We start from the raw sequence: 19,672 nt of genomic DNA on the forward strand, positions 1-19,672 counted from the left end.
CTCTAGTCAGTTTGCTTCTATCAGTCGATCCCAGCAACACCAGTTTGCTCTTCCCAAAATCGCACCTGCAAGGGAGGGCATTCAAAGCTGAGGTGGATCGGTTTTGGGCACTATTGATCATCATTCTCATTGCGAAGGCCGAACAGGGGTGGTGGCAGTATTCCCCCCTCCTCTCTCCGGTTATTCTCCCTCTAAACTCTCTTTATTTCCCCTCTCTCCCCTTCTTCTTCCAAATGCCCAGATCTGTTGTTCGTCTTCTTCCTCTTATCACCGAACAGAGAGTGGTGGGGAACTGCAACGGTAGCTCCAGTTAATTTGATTGTATCAGCCAATCTCAGCAACACCAGTTTGCTCTTCCCAGAATCGCACCTGCAAGGGAGGACGTTCGAAGCTTAGGCCTATTTTTGTCTTTTAACGCAGTCTAATGCATCTGACTGTGTTAAGAGGTTGTCCGACCTCTTTCAATTTTAGATCTGAAATGGAGTTTCAGACCCATATTCAGACCGGATTCCAAACATGCATAACTTCTGAAAAGCAAGAGGTCTGAAAAGAGTTATCAAACGCGCCCTAAGACTGATACAACCCAATTTGCATGTGCTCCTGCACCTTTGCAATATGGAAAACTTTTGGCCCTAGGGCCAACGCAAAGGGTGCAAGTCTAATTAGTCCCGTTCTCCATAAAATGGCAGGAACCAACAGGATTTAATCTGCAAGGACAACTCCTGCACTGAAGACTCCATGCCAACAATCTGTGGGGACATCTGCAACATGCCAACTTCTGAATCTACCGAACCACATCATTCATTCATGTTCCTTTTGGAAGGCAGTTCTGCAGTTTCGTCCACATATAATTTACATTAACCTACAGTACTATCGATATCACCAGACACGGGTTCTGCACATTAAAATAAAAATAAAAAATAAAAAATAAAAAAACACTCAAAAGAAGATTGATGTCGTAATGGAGGATGGAATAATACACACTAGCCAGGCCCACAATATGCAAGGCATGCTTTGCTTCTCATCAACATTGGATTAAAGTAGTTAAAACATGCACTTGCCTACCCACACTCCTGTTAACAAGACAAATTAAAGGGGGTAGCACCAAATAAACAGCCCCCACAAATAATCATACAAGTCCAAGATATACGTGGAATGGTCCAAAAGCTTCCTTGTGTCGAACAGTGAACCCTCCTAAACTATATACTACTCACTGCTCATATTTAGTGAACCATCCTTCATAAGCTTTACACTAAGACTGTTAAACCTCCCTCGAGAATAATGACGAGAAGCTTTTCTCCAATCTGTTCCGGTTTTCATCATTGCTGCAAACTCATCATAGCTGATCTTTCCATCCTGCATTTTACCGACATTTAATTAAGGTGACTTGTAATGAAATAAAATCAATAGCGGTATCCTACTAAAAGATTCCAGAGCATGGATTCAACCTTGTCAGTGTCTACTTCTTGAAAGATGTCATTTGCTACATCTGCATAGTCAGCAGCTCCATCTTCCATCAAGGCATCCTGGAGCTCCTGTGGCTCGATATAACCATTTCCATCCTTGTCAAAGTAGGAGAAGGCTTTGCGGAGATGCTCATCATTGGCCATCCTCTGTAGATGGAGAGACACTGCAACAAATTCTCCATAATCAAGTTTACCTTTTCCATTGGTATCTACCTGTCTCCAACAAAATTTCTCCCATTAGAGCCTATCATACTCTACTGCAAGCATATTTTATGACTAGCCAATCATTTCCTTTGTTGTAAAACCAAACAAGCAATTAAAAGGGATGAAGACGAATCTCCCTCCTGAGGTTGAGAACTCCAAAAACCCAATAGTTCAGAGACTGGAAAATCTTTTCAATATTACTATGGAGGCTGGAGCCCAAAAGTGTAAAATGGTATGCAGGCAATGAGAAGGCAAGAAGGCACGAATAAGAATAAAAGAAAAGAAAGGATGAAAGAACAAGAAGAGAATCAATGTTTTGATTGGACAAAATTTTGAATTCTTCTATTCTTATTGGTTCAGTCTTTAAGTCTTCGGGGGCTCAAGACAATATACATCTTGATTGAACCCAAAATAAGAAAAATAATAAAATGAAACTAGTACTTAACTCAAACTGAATAGTTTAGTTTAGTAGTGTTTGCTTTAATATATATATATATATATATATTTTTTTTTTTTTGAAACAGGTAAAGTATAAATGTATAGTGTTATTAAAAGTATCCAAGAAAGTTGGTGTTTGCTTTAATATTAGGGAAATTGTCTAAAACTTACCATGAGTTTTCAGCATCTCTTAAACTCACCACAACTTTTCAAAATGTCTAAAACTCACCATTTCACTAACTTGATGTTAAGGCTCCGTTTGGTTTGTGGAAAGATTTGGGTGGGATGGAATGGGATGAAAAGTGTAAAAATTTAACTTTCTATTGTTTGGTTTTATATGAGAAAATAGTAGGAAAATTACCATCACAAAACAGAGTTCTACTTTCTTCTCTGTTTTGGTGCGATCCTGAATGCAAAGATGGTGGAGAGTGAAGGGAACTATCGTAACCATAACTATCCTTGTTCTTCTGCTTCTTTGTGTTCCTTTGATGGTACAGCGAGGCCAATGTAGTTTCTCTGTCTTTTGCTTCACTGCTTCTCCTCTTTTCACTTTTGCTACTTTTCTGTTCCAATTGTTGCGATTCCCGTCATGGTGGGGGTGGAGAAGGCGGCGGCGGTGTTTGAGCCTATGGTTGTGGTGAATGGATTTTCATGACTTCTGGTACACTATCATCAAGCTCTTGTGCTTTTTGTTTACATTCAATATTTCGAGAGGGTCGCTTGATTTTCTATTTAATTTCCGGTGGCGGAGGAGGTGGCGACGGTGTTTGAGCCTATGGTTGTGGTGAATGGATTTTCGTGACTTCAGGTACACTATCATCAAGCTCTTGTGCTTTTTGTTTACGTTCAATATTTCGAGAGGGTTGCTTGATTTTCTGTTTAATTGCCGGTGGCGGAGGCGAAGGAGGAGGTGGTGCAGGTGTCAGTGACCTTGGAGGCGGAGAAGGAGGTGGTCGCGATGAAGACAATTCATTAGGTGAAGGACGGGCCACAAAAGTATCCACTTGGATCGTCTTGAGTTCGGAATCTTCCCCTAGAATTCGCGTATATGTCATCGTCGAACAGAGCCCGATTGTGACCGATAAGTATCAACCTCGATGTCATCATAGAATCGCAATCTGTCATCGCTCCCGAAAACCCACGAGGGTTCTAGCCTAAGATCCGGGTAGGAGCTACTATTCCTCGTCAAGCGTCCGACCCTGGTGGAATCGATGGAGGATGTCATGGGATTGTAGAAGTTGTGGTCGTGATACTCGAACCAGGGACGTGGGGTTGAGGATGGATGTGATTTGTCGGCCACCTGGGAGGTGCTACTACTGGCAACATTGGTATATTCATCATCAGTGCTGCCAGAGGACTCGTAGTCCCTCTTGCTGAGAATCCCACAGATGATGGCGAAAAGAATGAGTAGGAGATTAAGTGAGTCCCAGCCCTTCTTGACCAAGTTAGGTCGGAAAATTTAAGAAGCGAAGGAGAGAAGGGAAGGAATGACAAAGAGCAAGAGACGGCGAGAGGCAATACGATGACCAGAACGACAGAGTTAAGAAAGAAAGGAGAAGAAGAATGACGGTGGCTACGACTGATAGTGGTACTAGTTTGTAGCCAAAAGGGTGGTGTGTCTGCATCTCCTTCCATGATTTGGGGTTGGTTTTTTCTCTTTTTTTCTTGCTTTTGGTTTTGCTTTTGATGAGAGAGAGAGAGAAGGGAGACAGACAGACAGAAGCAGAGACGCACAGAGAGACAAAACAGAGAAGAAAGGAGAGATGGAGAGAGGAGTCGGGGTCGCAATAGCGGCAGGGCAAAGGATGAAGACGAAAAAACTCGAGTTTTCTCAAGTTTTTCCACCGGGGTCGCACTGTTTTGGTGAGACCCCGATTGCACAATTTTGGGATCTCGCATCCCACTTTTTTCTCATCCCATCCCCTTATTTCCCTTGAAACAAATGAGAGAAAAAAGAATATTCTTGGAATATTCCCTTTTTCTCATCCCCATCCCACAAACCAAACAGAGCCTAAACAGACTAACGAGCGCTAATATACTACCATTTTAACCTTCATAGAAAAATATTAAATATATACAAAATAAATTAATGGGTGTTACTATATTACCATTTTAATATTTAGACATGAAAAAAGGAAAAAGTTCAAAAAAAAATATTTTCAAATATAAAATACATAAAAACATAGAAATTACAAAAAAAATATAGAAATTGCAAACAAAATAAAAAAATATTTTCAAATTATAGAAACTAGAGAAATTGAAAAACACAATCAGAAAATAAAAATTGTAGAAAAAACACCACAAATTATAGAAAAACACAAAAATTGTGAATAAATAACAAAAATACAGGAAAATTTATAGATTGTAGAAAATAGAAAATTGTAAAAAAACAGAAATTATAAAAAACATTGAAAATCATAACAAAATATTAAAAATGCAAAAAAAAACAAGAAAATTGAAAACTGAAAAAGACCAATTTTCCTCTAACTCACCATTCAAGGGTAATTTGGTCATGGAAATTGTTATTTATGCTGACATGGACACATTTGCTAAGAAGCATTAACGGTGCACCAACGGAAGGAGAGTTTTGGAAAATAAAAAAATACTGACATGGTGAGTTTTAGACATTTTGAAATGTTGTGAGTTTCTTTTGATGAATAATGTCGTGAGTTTCTGAGAAATGTTGAAAACTCATGGTGAATTTTAGACAATTTCCCTCAATATTATAATCTAAGAAAGTCAAGAATATAAAAGTATCCAATACATTGTGTAAACTAAGAAGTATCTTGGCAATTGAGGCAACCCTCCATGAGCACCTTATTTCCTACGCATCACTCTACATGTTAAGCCACCTCGGTACCTAATTGTCATAGTTAGGTAATAAATCCAAGAGGTAGTCTCTATTTTATATGGCAGTAGGTTGTTCTTATAACATTGGGTGTAACAATAGTAGACATGCCTTCACTGGGCTATTTGGTTTTTTATCTGATTGATAGCAGCATGTCTAGGTTTAATTGGATGGTCGCAAGACATTATAGTGATTATATGAACTCATAAAAACCAAATCAGCCAGGCATGCACTCACTGGGTGATTTGGTTTATCCTTTGACTCATAGCATCTTAAGGTCTTTTTAGAGGCCACAAGAAAATATTATGATTATATGAACTCATTGCTCCACATCTTAGGCTACCTTCATATTTCTGATATTCCTAGTAATGTAGTGGATCTTAGAGGTAGTCTCCATTTTATCATTTGATAGCAGCTAGTTCGGGCATCACCTAGGATGGCAACAACTATACAACCACTGGGTAATTTTGTCTTTCATTTGATTGATAGAATGTCTATGTTTTACTGGAGGGTTGCAAAAAAGTGTTACGACTATGTGGACTAATCAAAACTAAATCACCTAGGCACGCACTCACAAGGTAATTTGGTTTTAAATATGATTATTAGCATGTTGGTGATTTATTGGAGGGCCACAAGAAACTATTGTCATCACGTGAATTCATTGAAATCAAATCACCCACACATGCACTCATTTGGGTGATTTGGCTTTACTTTTATTGATAGAATATTAGTGTTTTATTGAAGGTCACAAGTAAGTATTGCAATCATTAGGCTACCTTAGCATTTCTAGATTGTTATAGTTAAGTAGTAGACCTTAGAGGTAGTCTCTATTTTTTCATATGTTAATGGGTTATTTTTGTATCATTTGGGGTAGGTAAAAAGCACTCATTGGGTGATTTGATTTTTTTTCATTTGATTGCTAACATGTCTTTGTTTTATTATAGGATTACAAGAGAGAGTGTTGTGGCCATGTGAACTAATCGAAACCAAATCACCTAAGCATGCACTTTAGTAATTTGACTTTTAATTTGATTGATAGCATGCTTGTGTTTCATTGAGGGTTGCATGTAAGTGTTGTGGTCGTGTCACGTCTGAACTCATTCTCATTGTTCAACATTTTAGTCTACACTGGTATTTCTAAATAGTCATATTGACTCATTGTATGGTAGTAGACCCTAGAGGCAATCTCTATATTTTCATATGTTAGTAGGTTGTTAATGTATCATTTGGGGCAGCAAGAGCAGATTGAACTCATTGGATGATTTGGGTTTTCATTTGATTAATTAATTGCAGGTTGTTTGATTTATTAAAAGGTTGCATGTAAGTGTTGGAAACGGCCTCTTTGTATGTGCAGGGGTAAGGCTGCGTACATCTATCCCTCCTGAGATCCCACATTGGTGGGACCTTGTGCACTAGGCTTCCCTTTTATGCAAGTGTCATGACCATGTGAGCACATTGAAACCAAATCACCCAAGCAAGCAGTTTAGGTGATTTGGTTTATTATTTGGTTGATAGCATGTAGTGTTTTATGGTGGGTCAAAAGAAAGTGTTGTGACCATACGAACTCATTGCTTTATATGTTAAGCTATATTTATATTTCTTGATTGTCAAAGCAAGGGAATGGACCCTAGAGGCCTACTTTTCAATGCATCAAGGGGAGGCTAGATGATTGGGGGTGCCTTATCACCTAGTCGCCTAGGCAATGACTTTTTTTTTAATAAAAACCATGGATGCTAGGACAATTCCTTAGGTTCTATAGCAAGCAGGAATCATTTCTCACTATTAATTGTGTATAATCTTCATAAAAATGTATAAACTTCATTTTTTTTATTATAAGTAATGTATAAACTTCATATAAAACATAAAAAATCCAACATATTCATAAAAAAAAATGGAAGAAAAGAAATTTCAAAAAATAGAGGGGAGGGGCTGAGCCCCCTATTTTTGTCCTAGGAAAGGAAGAAAAGAAAAGAAGAAAGAGGAAGAGGAAGAAAATAAGCAATATGTGTTGAATGTTGATTGGACAAAATTGGATTTTCCCATGCTTATCGATTAAGGCTTTGAAGTCATTGAGGGTTTACTTGGATCAAAATGTCTCTAATATAGAATCTGGAATCCAAACCCTAACGGCATGTTTTATTGTGCCTCCTTTTTTAACCTACTTATCCATTCCAGAACTTTGGGGCTGAACTTCCTTGTGAGAGAAATTTGATATAAACCAATCCCTCCTAACATACAAGCTCTTTGTTGGGAAGTGTTCCTTGAAAAGGTAAACACCTATAAGAGCTACCTTGGCTAACTTACCTACCTGTTTTTTGTCTATATTTAGGATACCAATTAGGGAAGCTAGGAAATTGGAGAAGTTGATGAGAGATTTCTTATGGGAGCCGGGACAAGAAAAAAATGACCACTTGGTTAATTGGGAAATTGTGTGCAAAAGTAAAGAAGAGGGGGGTTTCGGACTTGGGAGGGTAACTGGAAAAAATCAAGCTCTATTAGGGAAATGGTTGTGGCGATGGCCATTGGAAAGAGAGATTGTGGCATGAGGTGGTGGGAAGCATTCATGGGAGGTCAGAGAATGGATAGGATGTTGGTGTATCAAGGCAGGCTAACCTAGCAGCACCTTGGAAGGCCATTCACAACACCTTTCCTCAATTCCTCAATTTTATCAGGTATGAAGTTTGTTCTGGCAACGCTATTCATTTTTGGGAGGATATTTGGGTAGGAAACACACCTTTAAAGGATCTGTTCCCTTTGCTATTTTCTGTTTCTTTGTACAAAAAAGATGTGGTCTCAAAATTTGTCTCACCTTTGGAAACACCCTTAGATCCTACTTGGGATTTTGGGTTTCGTAGAGGACTTAGGGATGATGAAATTGAATCTCTTTCTGTCTTGCTTGGTTGTCTTAATCAGGTTTGTTTGGATCCCTCCAAGCCAGATAAGAGGGTATGGACTCCTAGACCCAATTGAACCTTCACTTGTGCTTCTTTCTTCAAGTCCATCTCTCAACTTTCTACTCACCAACCCTTTCCGTCAAAAGAAATTTGGTGCAGGCCGGTTCCCCCAAAAATTATGGCGTTTTGTTGGGAAGTATTCCATGAGAAAGTAAACACTCTAGATAACCTACAAAAGAGAAGACCTTTCCTCTGTATTTCTCCTAATTGGTGTATCCTCTGTAGAGCTCACGGTGAGGATTCTTACCACCTATTAATATCTTGTCCCTTTTTCTGCAGACCTTTGGGCTTGGCTACTTTCGTTGTTTGGGAGTAGTTGGAGTCTACCAGCAAAAGTTTACATGCTCTTCAACCATTCTACCTTTTATTGGCCTACAAAAATAGGGAGAATGTGGAGATGTGCTCATGCTACCTTGATTTGGACTCTTTGGGAAGAAAGGAATGCTAGAATTTTTCAAGAAAAGGAAATGAGCAATCAGGAATTGAAAGACTGTATGCTGAATAGGGCAATACCTTGGCTGAAGACCTTGGAAATCTTTCATCAATTCTCCTTTAATGACCTTTGGAGAAATTGGTCAGTAGTAGTGAGGTGTTCATCCCTAAAGGACAAATCAATTACAAGCTGGTCTCCTCCATCCGAAGGCTCACTGAAGTTGAACTTTGATGGAAGTAGCATGGGTAATCCAGGATTATCCGGAATGGGGGGTGCTTTGAAAAATGAGAAGGGAGAGATTTTGTTGCTCTACTCAGGTCCCTTAGGAATTGGGGACTCCATCAGGGCAGAACTATTAGCTGTTGTACAAGGGGTGCAATTTGCAAACCAGCTAGGGATACAACACCTAACAATCGAGGGGGATTCCAAAGTGGTGGTGGGTTGGTTGAAAAATCCTAAAGAGGCTATGTGGCTTTACAAGAATGAAATGAAGAAATTTAGTTGGTTGACAAGGAATATGTTGTTCACTGTGCAGTGGGTGGGTAGATCAGCAAATACTTTGTCAGATGTGTTAGCCAAGCAAGGGGTAAATAGGGAAGAATTGTTTTGGGCTCAGTTGTGATTCTTGCTTTTCTTTCCTAGTTTACTTGTAAGATTCAAGGAGGGGTTGCATCTTGCACCTCTCCCTGGGATGTTGTATGAACTCACTCTAAATCTGCTTCTGAATTAATAAATTCATTGTCATTCATCAAAAACAAAAAAAAAAGGTAAACACCTATAACATGTTATAGAAAAGAAGGCCAAATAAATGCCTTTCTCCTCGTGTGCGTGTCCTTCGTAATGCTTGCATTTGGGAATACTTCTACTCTTTCTTTGGTTGCAGATGCCCCCCACAGGATGTAGTGAGTTTGTTAGCTCCACTTTCATAAGGCAACAGAAAAAAGGAGAAGATGTTTGTGGAAGGTAGTAAAAGCAGCTTTGGTTGAGTGGACTATCTAGGAAGAAAGAAATCAAAGGATTTTCAATGAGAAAAGTAAGTCAAAGGAGGAAGTGATCGAAGCCATAAAAATCAGATCTGCACGTTGGGTAGAAACATCAAATTCAAAGGAGGAAGTGATTGAAGCCATAAAAATCATATATGCACATCGGGTAGAAACACCAGAACTCTTTAGGAATGTCTCCACAAATGACACATTAAGGAATTGGATCGGAATCAAAGGAGTAAGTCATTGAAGCCATAAAAAACAGATCTGCACATTGGGTGGAAACATCGGAATCAAAGGAGGAAGTGATTGAAGCCATAAAAATCATATCTGCACATTTGGTAGAAACATCACAACTCTTTAGGAATGTCTCCAGACTCTCCACAAATGACACATTAAGGAATTGGATTAAGCGGACAAACAAAAACACATAGAGAAAGTGTAAGAATGTAATGGAAACCACCAAGACTAAATAAGCTAAAGCTGAACTTTGATGGCAGCTTCTTTGGTAATCCAAGGAGAGCAGGAATTGGGGGACTTTTTAGAAATCATCAAGGAATAGTAGTGGCGCTTTTTTCAGGACCAATTGTCTTTGGAGACTTGATTCAGCCATTCAGGAGATAGGAGCAAGAGAACTGGAAATTGGAGATTCACTCTTGATCATATCTTGGGCAAAGAAAATCAACTCAGCACCTTGGAAATTCAGATTTATCCTTCAGATACATTGATCTACTTGCAAAGAGGTTCAATTCTAGTTTTGGCTTGGAAAAGCAGGCAGCAAATGGTTTGGCAGATATTCTAACAAAACAGGGAGCTGATAGACTTACTTTATTTCGGGCAAAGTTGTAATCTATTGTAAGTTGGGTCACTACAATTGCTGAAAATTTTGTACTTTAACCAGTAACTTAATAAATTAATAAATTAATTTACTTTGCTGATCAAAACAAGTTAAGCTTTAGGGTTCATAAACACTCACAGCTTCAATAAGCATCTGCACTTCAGACTCTGCCAGCTGGGAGCCAAACTTCAGAAGTCCCGTTTTCAGTTCCTCAATTGAAACAACACCATCATTATCAGTGTCAATCCTCTTGAACATTTCTTTGATGTCTTCAACTTCTTCGATTGACAAATGATCGGCAATAACCTATTTGACAGTGCCTATTTAGTAGTAGAAAATTCTTGGACAAAATCCAGTAACAAAGAAATAAAGAAGAATAATGAACTGATCAAACCAACCCTTAAGGCTTTCCTCTTGAACCTATTCATCATAGAAAACTGCTTAAGCCTTGACTTGACAACATCTCCAAGAGGAACATTTGGAGCTTTTTTAGCATTTTGGATCCAAGGATGTTCTGTAGGTAGTGAACAAGGTATGCATCATGTTCTAATGGTCCAGTGCTTAAAATTCACCAAAATGCTAAAAGTGTGAATATTCTACCAAGCTGAGTGACACATCAAGTGAAACTTCCTAGATGTATAGTTCAAGATATTTGCTACAAAAAAGATATTCATACATTTATAATATCAACAAGTTGAATAAAGTTAAGAACAATGCAGAATAACAAACATAAAGCTAATAAAAATATCCCATAATATACTATTGGTCTAAGCATCTACATATCCTAGAATGGATCTTGTCCACAGTGGTCATTCTTCATATTTAAAACTTTTATTTGTCCTTCACAACTCCTGATTGTCTTAAATGACAAAGTTGATAGATAACGATATTAGTGAAATAAAATTGACTCCTAGAAGTTGAAACAGCTTAACTTGGCACATAGTTATATGGTTTATCTATTGTATTCTACAGTTTCTATTCTCCAAAATGAAGGACAAGGTTATAAACATGGGTCCACAATCATGAAGCACCGATATTCACTTAAATATTCATTCATCAATAACACTATTCTGCAATTCCATTAGTTAATGCATTTAAGCTCAGAAATACCCAAAGATTCATCAATAACACTATTCTCCAAAACACGTCAAAATAAATGTTTTGGCATGTCCTCAGAGAAAAGGGGGATGATTTTTAAGTTCAGCACAAGTTCTCTTTCCTTTCTGAAAGATTCTTGAGATATCTATATGTAAAAAGGGGGATTTTTTTTTTCTTTTTTCTTTTTTTTTTGGGGGGGGGGGGGGGGGGAGGGGGGATCATTTTCAGACCATCTGGTTTTCTCTACAATACCCAAACTTCATTCCTCCAGTCACAAATAGGATTCTTTGCAACTCTGATAATAAATAATAACCTATGAATTTCCAACGAATGAATTTCCCTACTACTAGCGTAGACCATGTTCAAGAGTTGTTTCCAAGAAGGTTTTTATTGAGTCATTGGCAGACCATCTTTTCTTTACCATTCCCCATCTCCATTTCCAGAGCTGCACATGCAATTCTTTGCCATTCCTAATTCATCATACACAAGATAAAAAATGAGGTCAATAACATAAGTGGGTGGATGCATAAGCTACTTTTACCACTTGACTAGGAAGTATGCATGAAAGTGATAATATCAGGTAGCTTGGTGACTTGAAAAAGGGGAAAACCTATAAATGATAATTACAATAACAAAATAGGGAAATCATTTATACTTTCCCTATACTTCACAAAATGGGCAGAAATTTCCCCTACTTTTCAGAAGGGTGCAACTCGGGTGGGTTGGGCCAGATTCAAGATCATCAACCCAAGCCAATTCTAAGACTTGGGCCAAAGGCCCAAGCCCATCCCGAGCCTGAGGTCAAGCCTGATCTGCCCCAACCCCGGCCCAGATCAAACTACAATTTGATTTGGGTCAGGCTTGAGCTTGGGCCAGGCTTGGGTTGGTCAGTCAGGCTTAGGAATATCTATTGGGCCCAATATATTAATAAATGGCTCTCAACCTATTTAATATCAATAATCTAAACCATCATATAAGGAACATTATATATTTTGTATGAATACATGCATGCATTACATGAGTCAATTGAATGCCATCACATGATTTTTACAAATTTTCATAAACCCAAAAATATATGCAGTCGGGTCAGGCTCAGGACAGACTAAGGTCAGGCTAATCAGGCCAGGCTCAAGGTACCTATGGGCTAGGATTGGGCCGCCTCTTTGGAGACATTTGATAAAATTGGAACGATAGGGAGAAGATTTGCATGGCATGGCCCCTGCACAAGGATGACACACAAATCGAGAAATGGTCCAAACTTTATTGCTAAAAAAAAGGGCTAGGATTGGGCCACCCAAGTTGCACCCCTATTTAAACATCTCTAATCACATATATTTAATTAGAGAGAGCTCCTTCTTTGGGTATCTATCACATAAGTTTTACAAATTTTCATAAACCCAAAAGCACCCTATCCATTGCAATTTTAGATGTTATTGAACCAAGATGCCCTCATCTTACCTGGGAGTTAATAGTAAACATCACCTCTCTGCTCCTCTTCCAGTAAAGGATTCCTTTTTGGTCATATTGATGAATACACTATTGTTATACTTGAACTGGACAAGAATAATTAGGTTCACGGTTGAATGGATTGACAACCTTGTTCAACTGTTTGACTTGTTCAAATAAAAATGTGAAAAAAAAAAGCAAAAAAAAATGAAATGGTTCTAGATTATATTAATATATCTAACTATATTATGTGGAAAAAAGCTTACAACAATAAACATTAGAGGGCATAACACATATTAGTACACATAAAAGGGGTAAGCATAACCAAAGTCAACATTTCTAAGAACAAGGCTAACAAAAAATAGATTTGGCTTCCACATCCCGGTTCTGATAGTTCTACCATTTGGTCCAGTCCATGTCCAACAACATTGGGTGAATAAGGTTTCTTTTGGTGAGTTAGATACAGCGTAAGTTGTGCTGATGCATAAGGGTAATTTTGGAAATTGGAATTCAAATTGCATACATCTTTTGTAATTTAATGGGAAGAGTCTTGTCACTACACATTTTAATTTGCTTTTCAAGGGAGATCTGTGATAGGGATGCTTAAGACTATTTTTAGAAAACAGGGGAGGTTCCAGCCCATTTCAAAAAGTACAGCTGTGCAGGAGAAGTTTTAAGTAATTTTCCCTATTAAACTAACAATAAAAATGAACTGCAAATATGCATAAAACAGTGGTCTGCTTATAAATCTAGAAACAAAATGACAAAGGAACGGGCAAGACCAATACTATAAGCATGAAAATTGTTACCATAGGGGGTAGGAGCAGCTGAGATCATGCTGTCACCTGTGCAGTTTCAATACAGATTTCTGCATGGATTCTCTTTGGAAGATAAATAGTTTTTTTTATATATTTGCTCAAAAAAAATGATAAATCATTTTTTATAGAAAGCCCACGAAGTTAACTAGAATGGCAGCAAACAAATATATGTTGAGGATCAGTTGTCAATATGAGGATTTCGGCACAGTAGATGGAACTTCTCTCTATTTTAAGCAAGACAGTTTAGGCAAGGAACCAAGACCTGGAGACTCAAAATCCATGAGACATATACCACAGATTTTAACCAAACAATTATATTAGTACATACAGTTTTGCATTGGCATGTGCCTTAAAATGCTGGATTTTTTGGTGCTTCAGATGCAACTTGCCTCCTTTTTAGGCAAGACATTTCAAGCAGGAAACCCAACACCTGGAACATCATAATCCATGAGACATGCCCCAGATTTGGCCCATATCACCATCTAGTACATGAAAGTTTGCAAGACATGTGCACTATGTCTTAACTTTTTTATGAAGTTAATTTCCTTTCTAACAGGGTCAATATGTATAGTAGCGAAAAAGAGATAGGCAATACCAAGCACTTGCTTTGCAGTTAGCCGAAGCTTTGGATCAGGCTCCAACATCTGTCGAACCAGATTCTTTGCACTCTCTGAAATATTTGGCCATGGATCCCTTTTAAAATCTATAAGACCACGAAGAATTGCCTGTGCAACCCCTTGTTCTGACTCTGCATTTTATGGAAACAGACACTGTCAAGTAGCACTATAAAAAGATGAAGATATTATGCTCAAAGTAGGCTGACAGAGAGAAAGATAACCAAATACAGAAGAGAAAAACAAATAAATGCAATAATCCAGCATGTCACAAATCCAACAAAGTCTGGTGCATGAAGCAGAAAGCCAGAAACTTACAGAAGAGGTAAATGGTATAGTTTCTACTGGGAAAGAACCTTACCAGCCCAAAATGGAGGAACTCCACAGAGTAAAATGTAAAGAATGACTCCTGCACTCCATATATCTATTTCAGGTCCATAGTTCCGCTTGAGCACTTCTGGAGCCATGTAATATGGACTTCCAACAATTTCAGAGAATCTCTCTCCTATAGTTTAAATTAAACAAGTGTTAAATACCAATTCCACTGTATCTACTAAGAGATAAAGAATAAACTGATAACAACAGAATGATTCACACACAGATTAATGAAATTTCAGTAAATTTTAACAATTTTAGTGAACATAAAGTGATTATAGACTACTAAAACAAAACCAATGCTCAAATATTTCCTAGTAATCATGGACTTCCAACAATTTCAGAGAATCTCTCTCCTATAGTTTAAATAATATAAGTGTTAAATACCAACTCCACTGTATCTACTAAGAGATAAAGAATAAAATGATAACAACAGAATGATTCACACACAGATTAATGAAGTTTCAGTAAAATTTAACAAATTTAGTGAACATAAAGTGATTATAGACTACTAAAACAAAACCAATGCTCAAATATTTCCTAGTAATCATGGATAGTTTCCTAATTTTCCTTTGTGTGATAAAATATCTTTTTTATTAGGACCTTTATTTCATTATGTATGACATAATTAATGATGCCTGGTGCTTTCCTTCTTCGTTATTAAAAGAAAATTAATTTGATGCAATCAAAGTTTCAGGTTTGAATGAAGTATAAACAGTCCTGATATAGTAGTATGTTTCTATTACAAAATATTATACCATGAATCCTTTCAATCCTACATAGAGCATAATCTAATCATCCTCCTCTGTTAATAAGTTTCAAAGTTCTCTCAGTAGCTATGATGTTCATATACAGATAACCTATACTGATACAAATATAGGAAATGGGGATCTGACACCCAATTTCCTAAAATCCTGGATGAATAAGGGTATGGCTATCCTGATAATGTGCCTATATAGATGGGGATCTGACACCCATCTATATACAATGAGCATCCCTCCATTCATCCTTTAGATTCTCCCCATAATGTGCCTATATTTCTATGAACCTCTGCAAATTTCTTGTGAACCCCCATAATAAAATTCAAATCCCTTTCCAGCACCATGTCTGTAAATTTCAAAGGTTCAGCTAATCTCAGTCTCAGCCCATAACAAACTGCAAAGAGTTTTGCCTGAATCAAGTCCCCATGAGGCCATGACCAATGAGGGCTTTTTATAGTATGATTTGTTAAGGTGTACCGTTTTACATATTTTGAAAGTGTTAATGCTATTGAGTGTATATAGAAGTGTCTATGCAGAAACTAATGTTCCCCTCCCAAGTCCCAAGACCCCAGCTAGCTAGGACCAATATTTGGGTAACAGGGTCCATGCAGTATGTAATGTCATATTGGGTAGATATACATCCAACACTGGTAAGCTAGTCATATACAAGTATCTAGGTAAGGTAATCATAACTCAGTAGAGAGCTTCATGAGACCATATAGAAGTGACACTTAAAGATTCTTCAACCATAGCTTCTAGCCATCAGATGGATTGGTTAGGTACCTTATACACCTCAGTTCTTGAATGGCATGCTCAACTTCATCATCCCCAACAATCTTACATCATTCCTTTGGGTGCATGATGCAGAATGGAATCAGCAACAAATCAAACTTATTACGACTTGATAGGAAGAATAAAAGCAATTGGTAGGGAACAATTGTGGTGGTTGTACATTCAAAATGATGTGTTTAAGGCAGTAAGACTAGTTAGTGGGTCAAATTGAGTTATCTGGGCTGCAATTTAGTTAAAATAGGATATGGATTTCGTTCCTTCGTGGTATTTGTCTTGTTGTATGAAACAAACCAAATGGATGATTCTGCCCACTATAGACTGTTCTGATCAATCCTTAAGGAAGGAAGACCTTAAAGAACCACCAACACATAAGAAAGACTAAAGCAAGAAATTACTCCTCCATTAAAGTTCAATTCAACATCACTATGAACACAGCAATGAACAGAATGAACAGACACATGAGAATGAAAGCATCCCCACAGGATGGCTTAACCAGATGCTAGAAACCAGATTAATGCATTCCACCTTTGCAAATGGTATCTTATGGTCGACTGCTACCCAGATTACAAGTGCACCGGATGGAAATTGGGAATATACCAACATTAGGGCAAAAATCACATGATATTACTTGCACATATTCGTGATTTCTTTGACATTCTCTACATACTGCTAGATTTGGAATGATACTAGTGTATTTTGTCTCTTTGTTGACTCTACCATTAAAAACAAAGGCTCTGCTTCCATCCTATGCTTCTGCATTCCAACTATTCTCTGCGTGAATCATCTAATTTGTCAAAAAAAAAAAAACGGACAAGAAAACTAATAAGAAGATTCTATGATATAATAAGCAGTAAAGAAAGCAGTGTTAATTCGATTCAGACCAACCTTATGCAGCCATAATCTTACATATGCAGCAGTAGTGGCAGAAAAATGGGAATGAGTGGACATTTCAGTATGTTAGGAACTCGGTTCCTTAAGTTTCTATGTCATGAAAGTATAAATATATATACACAGAATGTGATACAGCCAAATATAGGCAGGCACGTGTAGCTCAAAGAATCACCTGGCTTGAAGAATATAGACAAGCCAAAATCAATGGCCTTGAGAGGTGAATTCTCCTTCTTATTCGCAAAGAGAAAGTTCTCTGGCTTTAAGTCTCTGTGGATCACTCCATGCTTGTGACAGAGCTGAACAACCTCCACAATGGTCCGAGTGACGGCAGCAGCTGCCCTCTCGGTATAGTGACCACGAGCTACGATCCGATCAAATAATTCCCCTCCCTCACACAACTCCATCACTAAATGAACCGCATTATCATCCTCACAAGCCTCCTTCAAACTCACAATGCTCGAATTCTTGGGCAAATGCTTCATAATGGCCACCTCTCGCCTCACATCCTCAACATCCACAACCGTCCGGAGCTTTCTCTTGGAAATCGATTTACAAGCCAAAAGCTCTCTGGTATTGCGATCAATGCATAGGTAAGTAACACCAAACTCTCCGCGTCCTAATTCCCTGTCGACCACGTACTTCTCCTCGATCCCCTCTTTTGGGACGTCATTCAAGACAGTGATGGTCTTCTTCCCGCCAGAGTCACCGCCACCTCTTTCTTTCCGGCCATAATCAGTGTAATTCGATTTAACGTCCTCTCTCGCAACTGCAGCGGGAGATCTGCAGCAGTTTCCCATCCAATGGCTCCAGAATTTATTCACCCGAATCTTCGAGATAGAGAGAGAACAAAACCCTCAAACCCTAGCTAGGGTTTTACATTATGAGAAGAAACCCTAGTCCTAACTCCTAACCCTAAGAGCAAAGGGAAGTAGTAGTAGTAGTACTAGTACTGTTACAGAGCAGTTCAGACTAAACTTGAAGACGAAAAACGAGAATGCGGGTGATTGGTAAATACATAGAGCTTCTGCAATTAGTGATGTGTACGGTAACGGTTCAGCTGATGTTACAGATACGTGCTTTCCTTTTTTTTTTTTCTTCTTTTACTGTATAGGATACATATTAGCTTTCTTTTCTCTCTCTCTCCCTCTCTCTCTCTCTCCCTCGCTCGCTCTGTTAGTTTTGTCGGCTAAAACCGAAAGGCTGAAAGGGTCGGAACTCGGAATGGGATGACGAGTGAGGAAGGAATCGGAACAGAAGAACTGTTTGGCTGGTTGTATATAACTATATATACAGTTTATACATTTACTCCCGGCAAATTACCACGTTTGGTTGTCCAGAAAATGAGAAGAATCTTAATTTGGTTGGCCTAAGAAAGTGAAGTGAGGCCCATCACCCATCCATAAAATGATTTTTTTCTAAATTTATTATTTATTATTTAAATTTAGAGACTATATAAAAATAAAAATATAATAAAACTAAGTGTAAAGTGCAGAATGGGTGGATAGATCATGGAATGGACCCACAAACTGGTAACAGGGTAACAGCTACTTTTGTTTTAAAAAAGAAAAGAAAAAATTTTTTTTCTTATAAACCAAACAAAACTCTTCTACAAAACACATGAGGGGGCTTTTTGATAATGATAAAGAAAAGAGAAGATGCTTTCATTTGTCTCTTTTACTTGCACACATTCATACAAACTGATTTGAATCAACATTCTCTCTCACAGTCACAGGCAGCACACATCACAGTGAGTGGGAGACCAAAATATCATCATGGAGTGTTAGTGATGCTGATTAAAAAAACGAGTCCGGCTTTAATCAGGGCAAAGCCTATTCGAACAGCCTTTAAAACCGATAGAAACCAATCTCATGGGGAGATATTCCTAATACAAGGTTGTAAAAGGCTGTTAGAGCGGTGTGGATAGAAACCGATCTCATAAAAACGAGGTGAAGTGGGTCTCAGTCTTCCATTTGAAAGTTGAAACCCTTAACACCCGGCCTTCCTATTTATTATGTTGGTCTGTTAGTTCAACAGAATAACGCTAGTAATGGCATCCTCTTTATGTTTAGTCTTTTTATACATGGCTCTTTCTTCCTGCATGTGTTGGATGTTGTTGGGTGTTGAAACACAAAACTCCATTTTTAAGAATTGATTTTCACTTTACAAAGAATCAGGGCTCCATCTCCTCGATGTTATCAAGGGAACAATGAATATATAATCCACCATACATTGAATGTTGTTTGGTTTCCCTTTTTTTTTCCCTTTCAATCAAGGGGTTGCTTTCAAGTTTCAACAGAATATATTATATTAGTTAGTCTTAAAACATGAGAAACCAAAGAAAACAAAGGATTTAAGTAATATCTAAAAAAACCCATTGATCCATTAGGTTCACAGTTCTCCATTACAATAGAGTATGAAAATGACAACCTGCCAGATTTCTGATTTGCCAAAGAATCCCACAGTCCCAGTGTGTGAGCGTGATATTTATTTCTAGAGGTGTAAATCGGGCCGTGTCAGGCCGTATTGGGCCTGGGGTTTTAGGTCCACTGGCCGGCACGGCCCATATATTATATATATATATATATATATAATTTTATAAATTATAATTATATAATAATATATAGTATATAATATATTAATAAAATAAATATTTTTAATTTTATTATACTAATTTATTTAGTTATTGTATATATAAGCAATTTTTATACACAAA

General features: G+C 37.8%; 1 protein-coding gene, 1 long non-coding RNA gene and 1 other non-coding gene across 3 annotated transcripts; 2 read left to right on the plus strand and 1 right to left on the minus strand.

Annotated features, from left to right (window-relative positions):
- Positions 1–896: 896 nt before the first annotated feature.
- Positions 897–18,212, minus strand: LOC104594903 (calcium-dependent protein kinase 13). Its single transcript, XM_010255452.3, has 7 exons — positions 17,132–18,212; positions 14,502–14,645; positions 14,122–14,274; positions 10,563–10,678; positions 10,303–10,470; positions 1,449–1,679; positions 897–1,356 (listed from the first exon to the last, which is right to left on the minus strand). Exons 1-7 carry the CDS (start codon positions 17,754–17,756, stop codon positions 1,207–1,209), a joined length of 1,587 nt encoding a protein of 528 aa, XP_010253754.1. The 5' UTR covers positions 17,757–18,212; the 3' UTR covers positions 897–1,206.
- On the plus strand, positions 10,685–13,122 carry LOC148801910 (uncharacterized). The gene is made up of 2 exons (XR_016082316.1): positions 10,685–12,347; positions 12,384–13,122. It is a non-coding gene; the product is annotated as an uncharacterized LOC148801910 (long non-coding RNA).
- LOC148801911 (U6 spliceosomal RNA) lies at positions 12,420–12,525 on the plus strand. Its single transcript, XR_016083342.1, has one exon. It is a non-coding gene; the product is annotated as a U6 spliceosomal RNA (small nuclear RNA).
- Positions 18,213–19,672: the final 1,460 nt, after the last annotated feature.

The sequence above is a fragment of the Nelumbo nucifera genome, chromosome 2 (genome assembly GCF_055504915.1).
Source record: "Nelumbo nucifera cultivar China Antique chromosome 2, China Antique-T2T, whole genome shotgun sequence".
Lineage (NCBI taxonomy): Eukaryota > Viridiplantae > Streptophyta > Magnoliopsida > Proteales > Nelumbonaceae > Nelumbo > Nelumbo nucifera.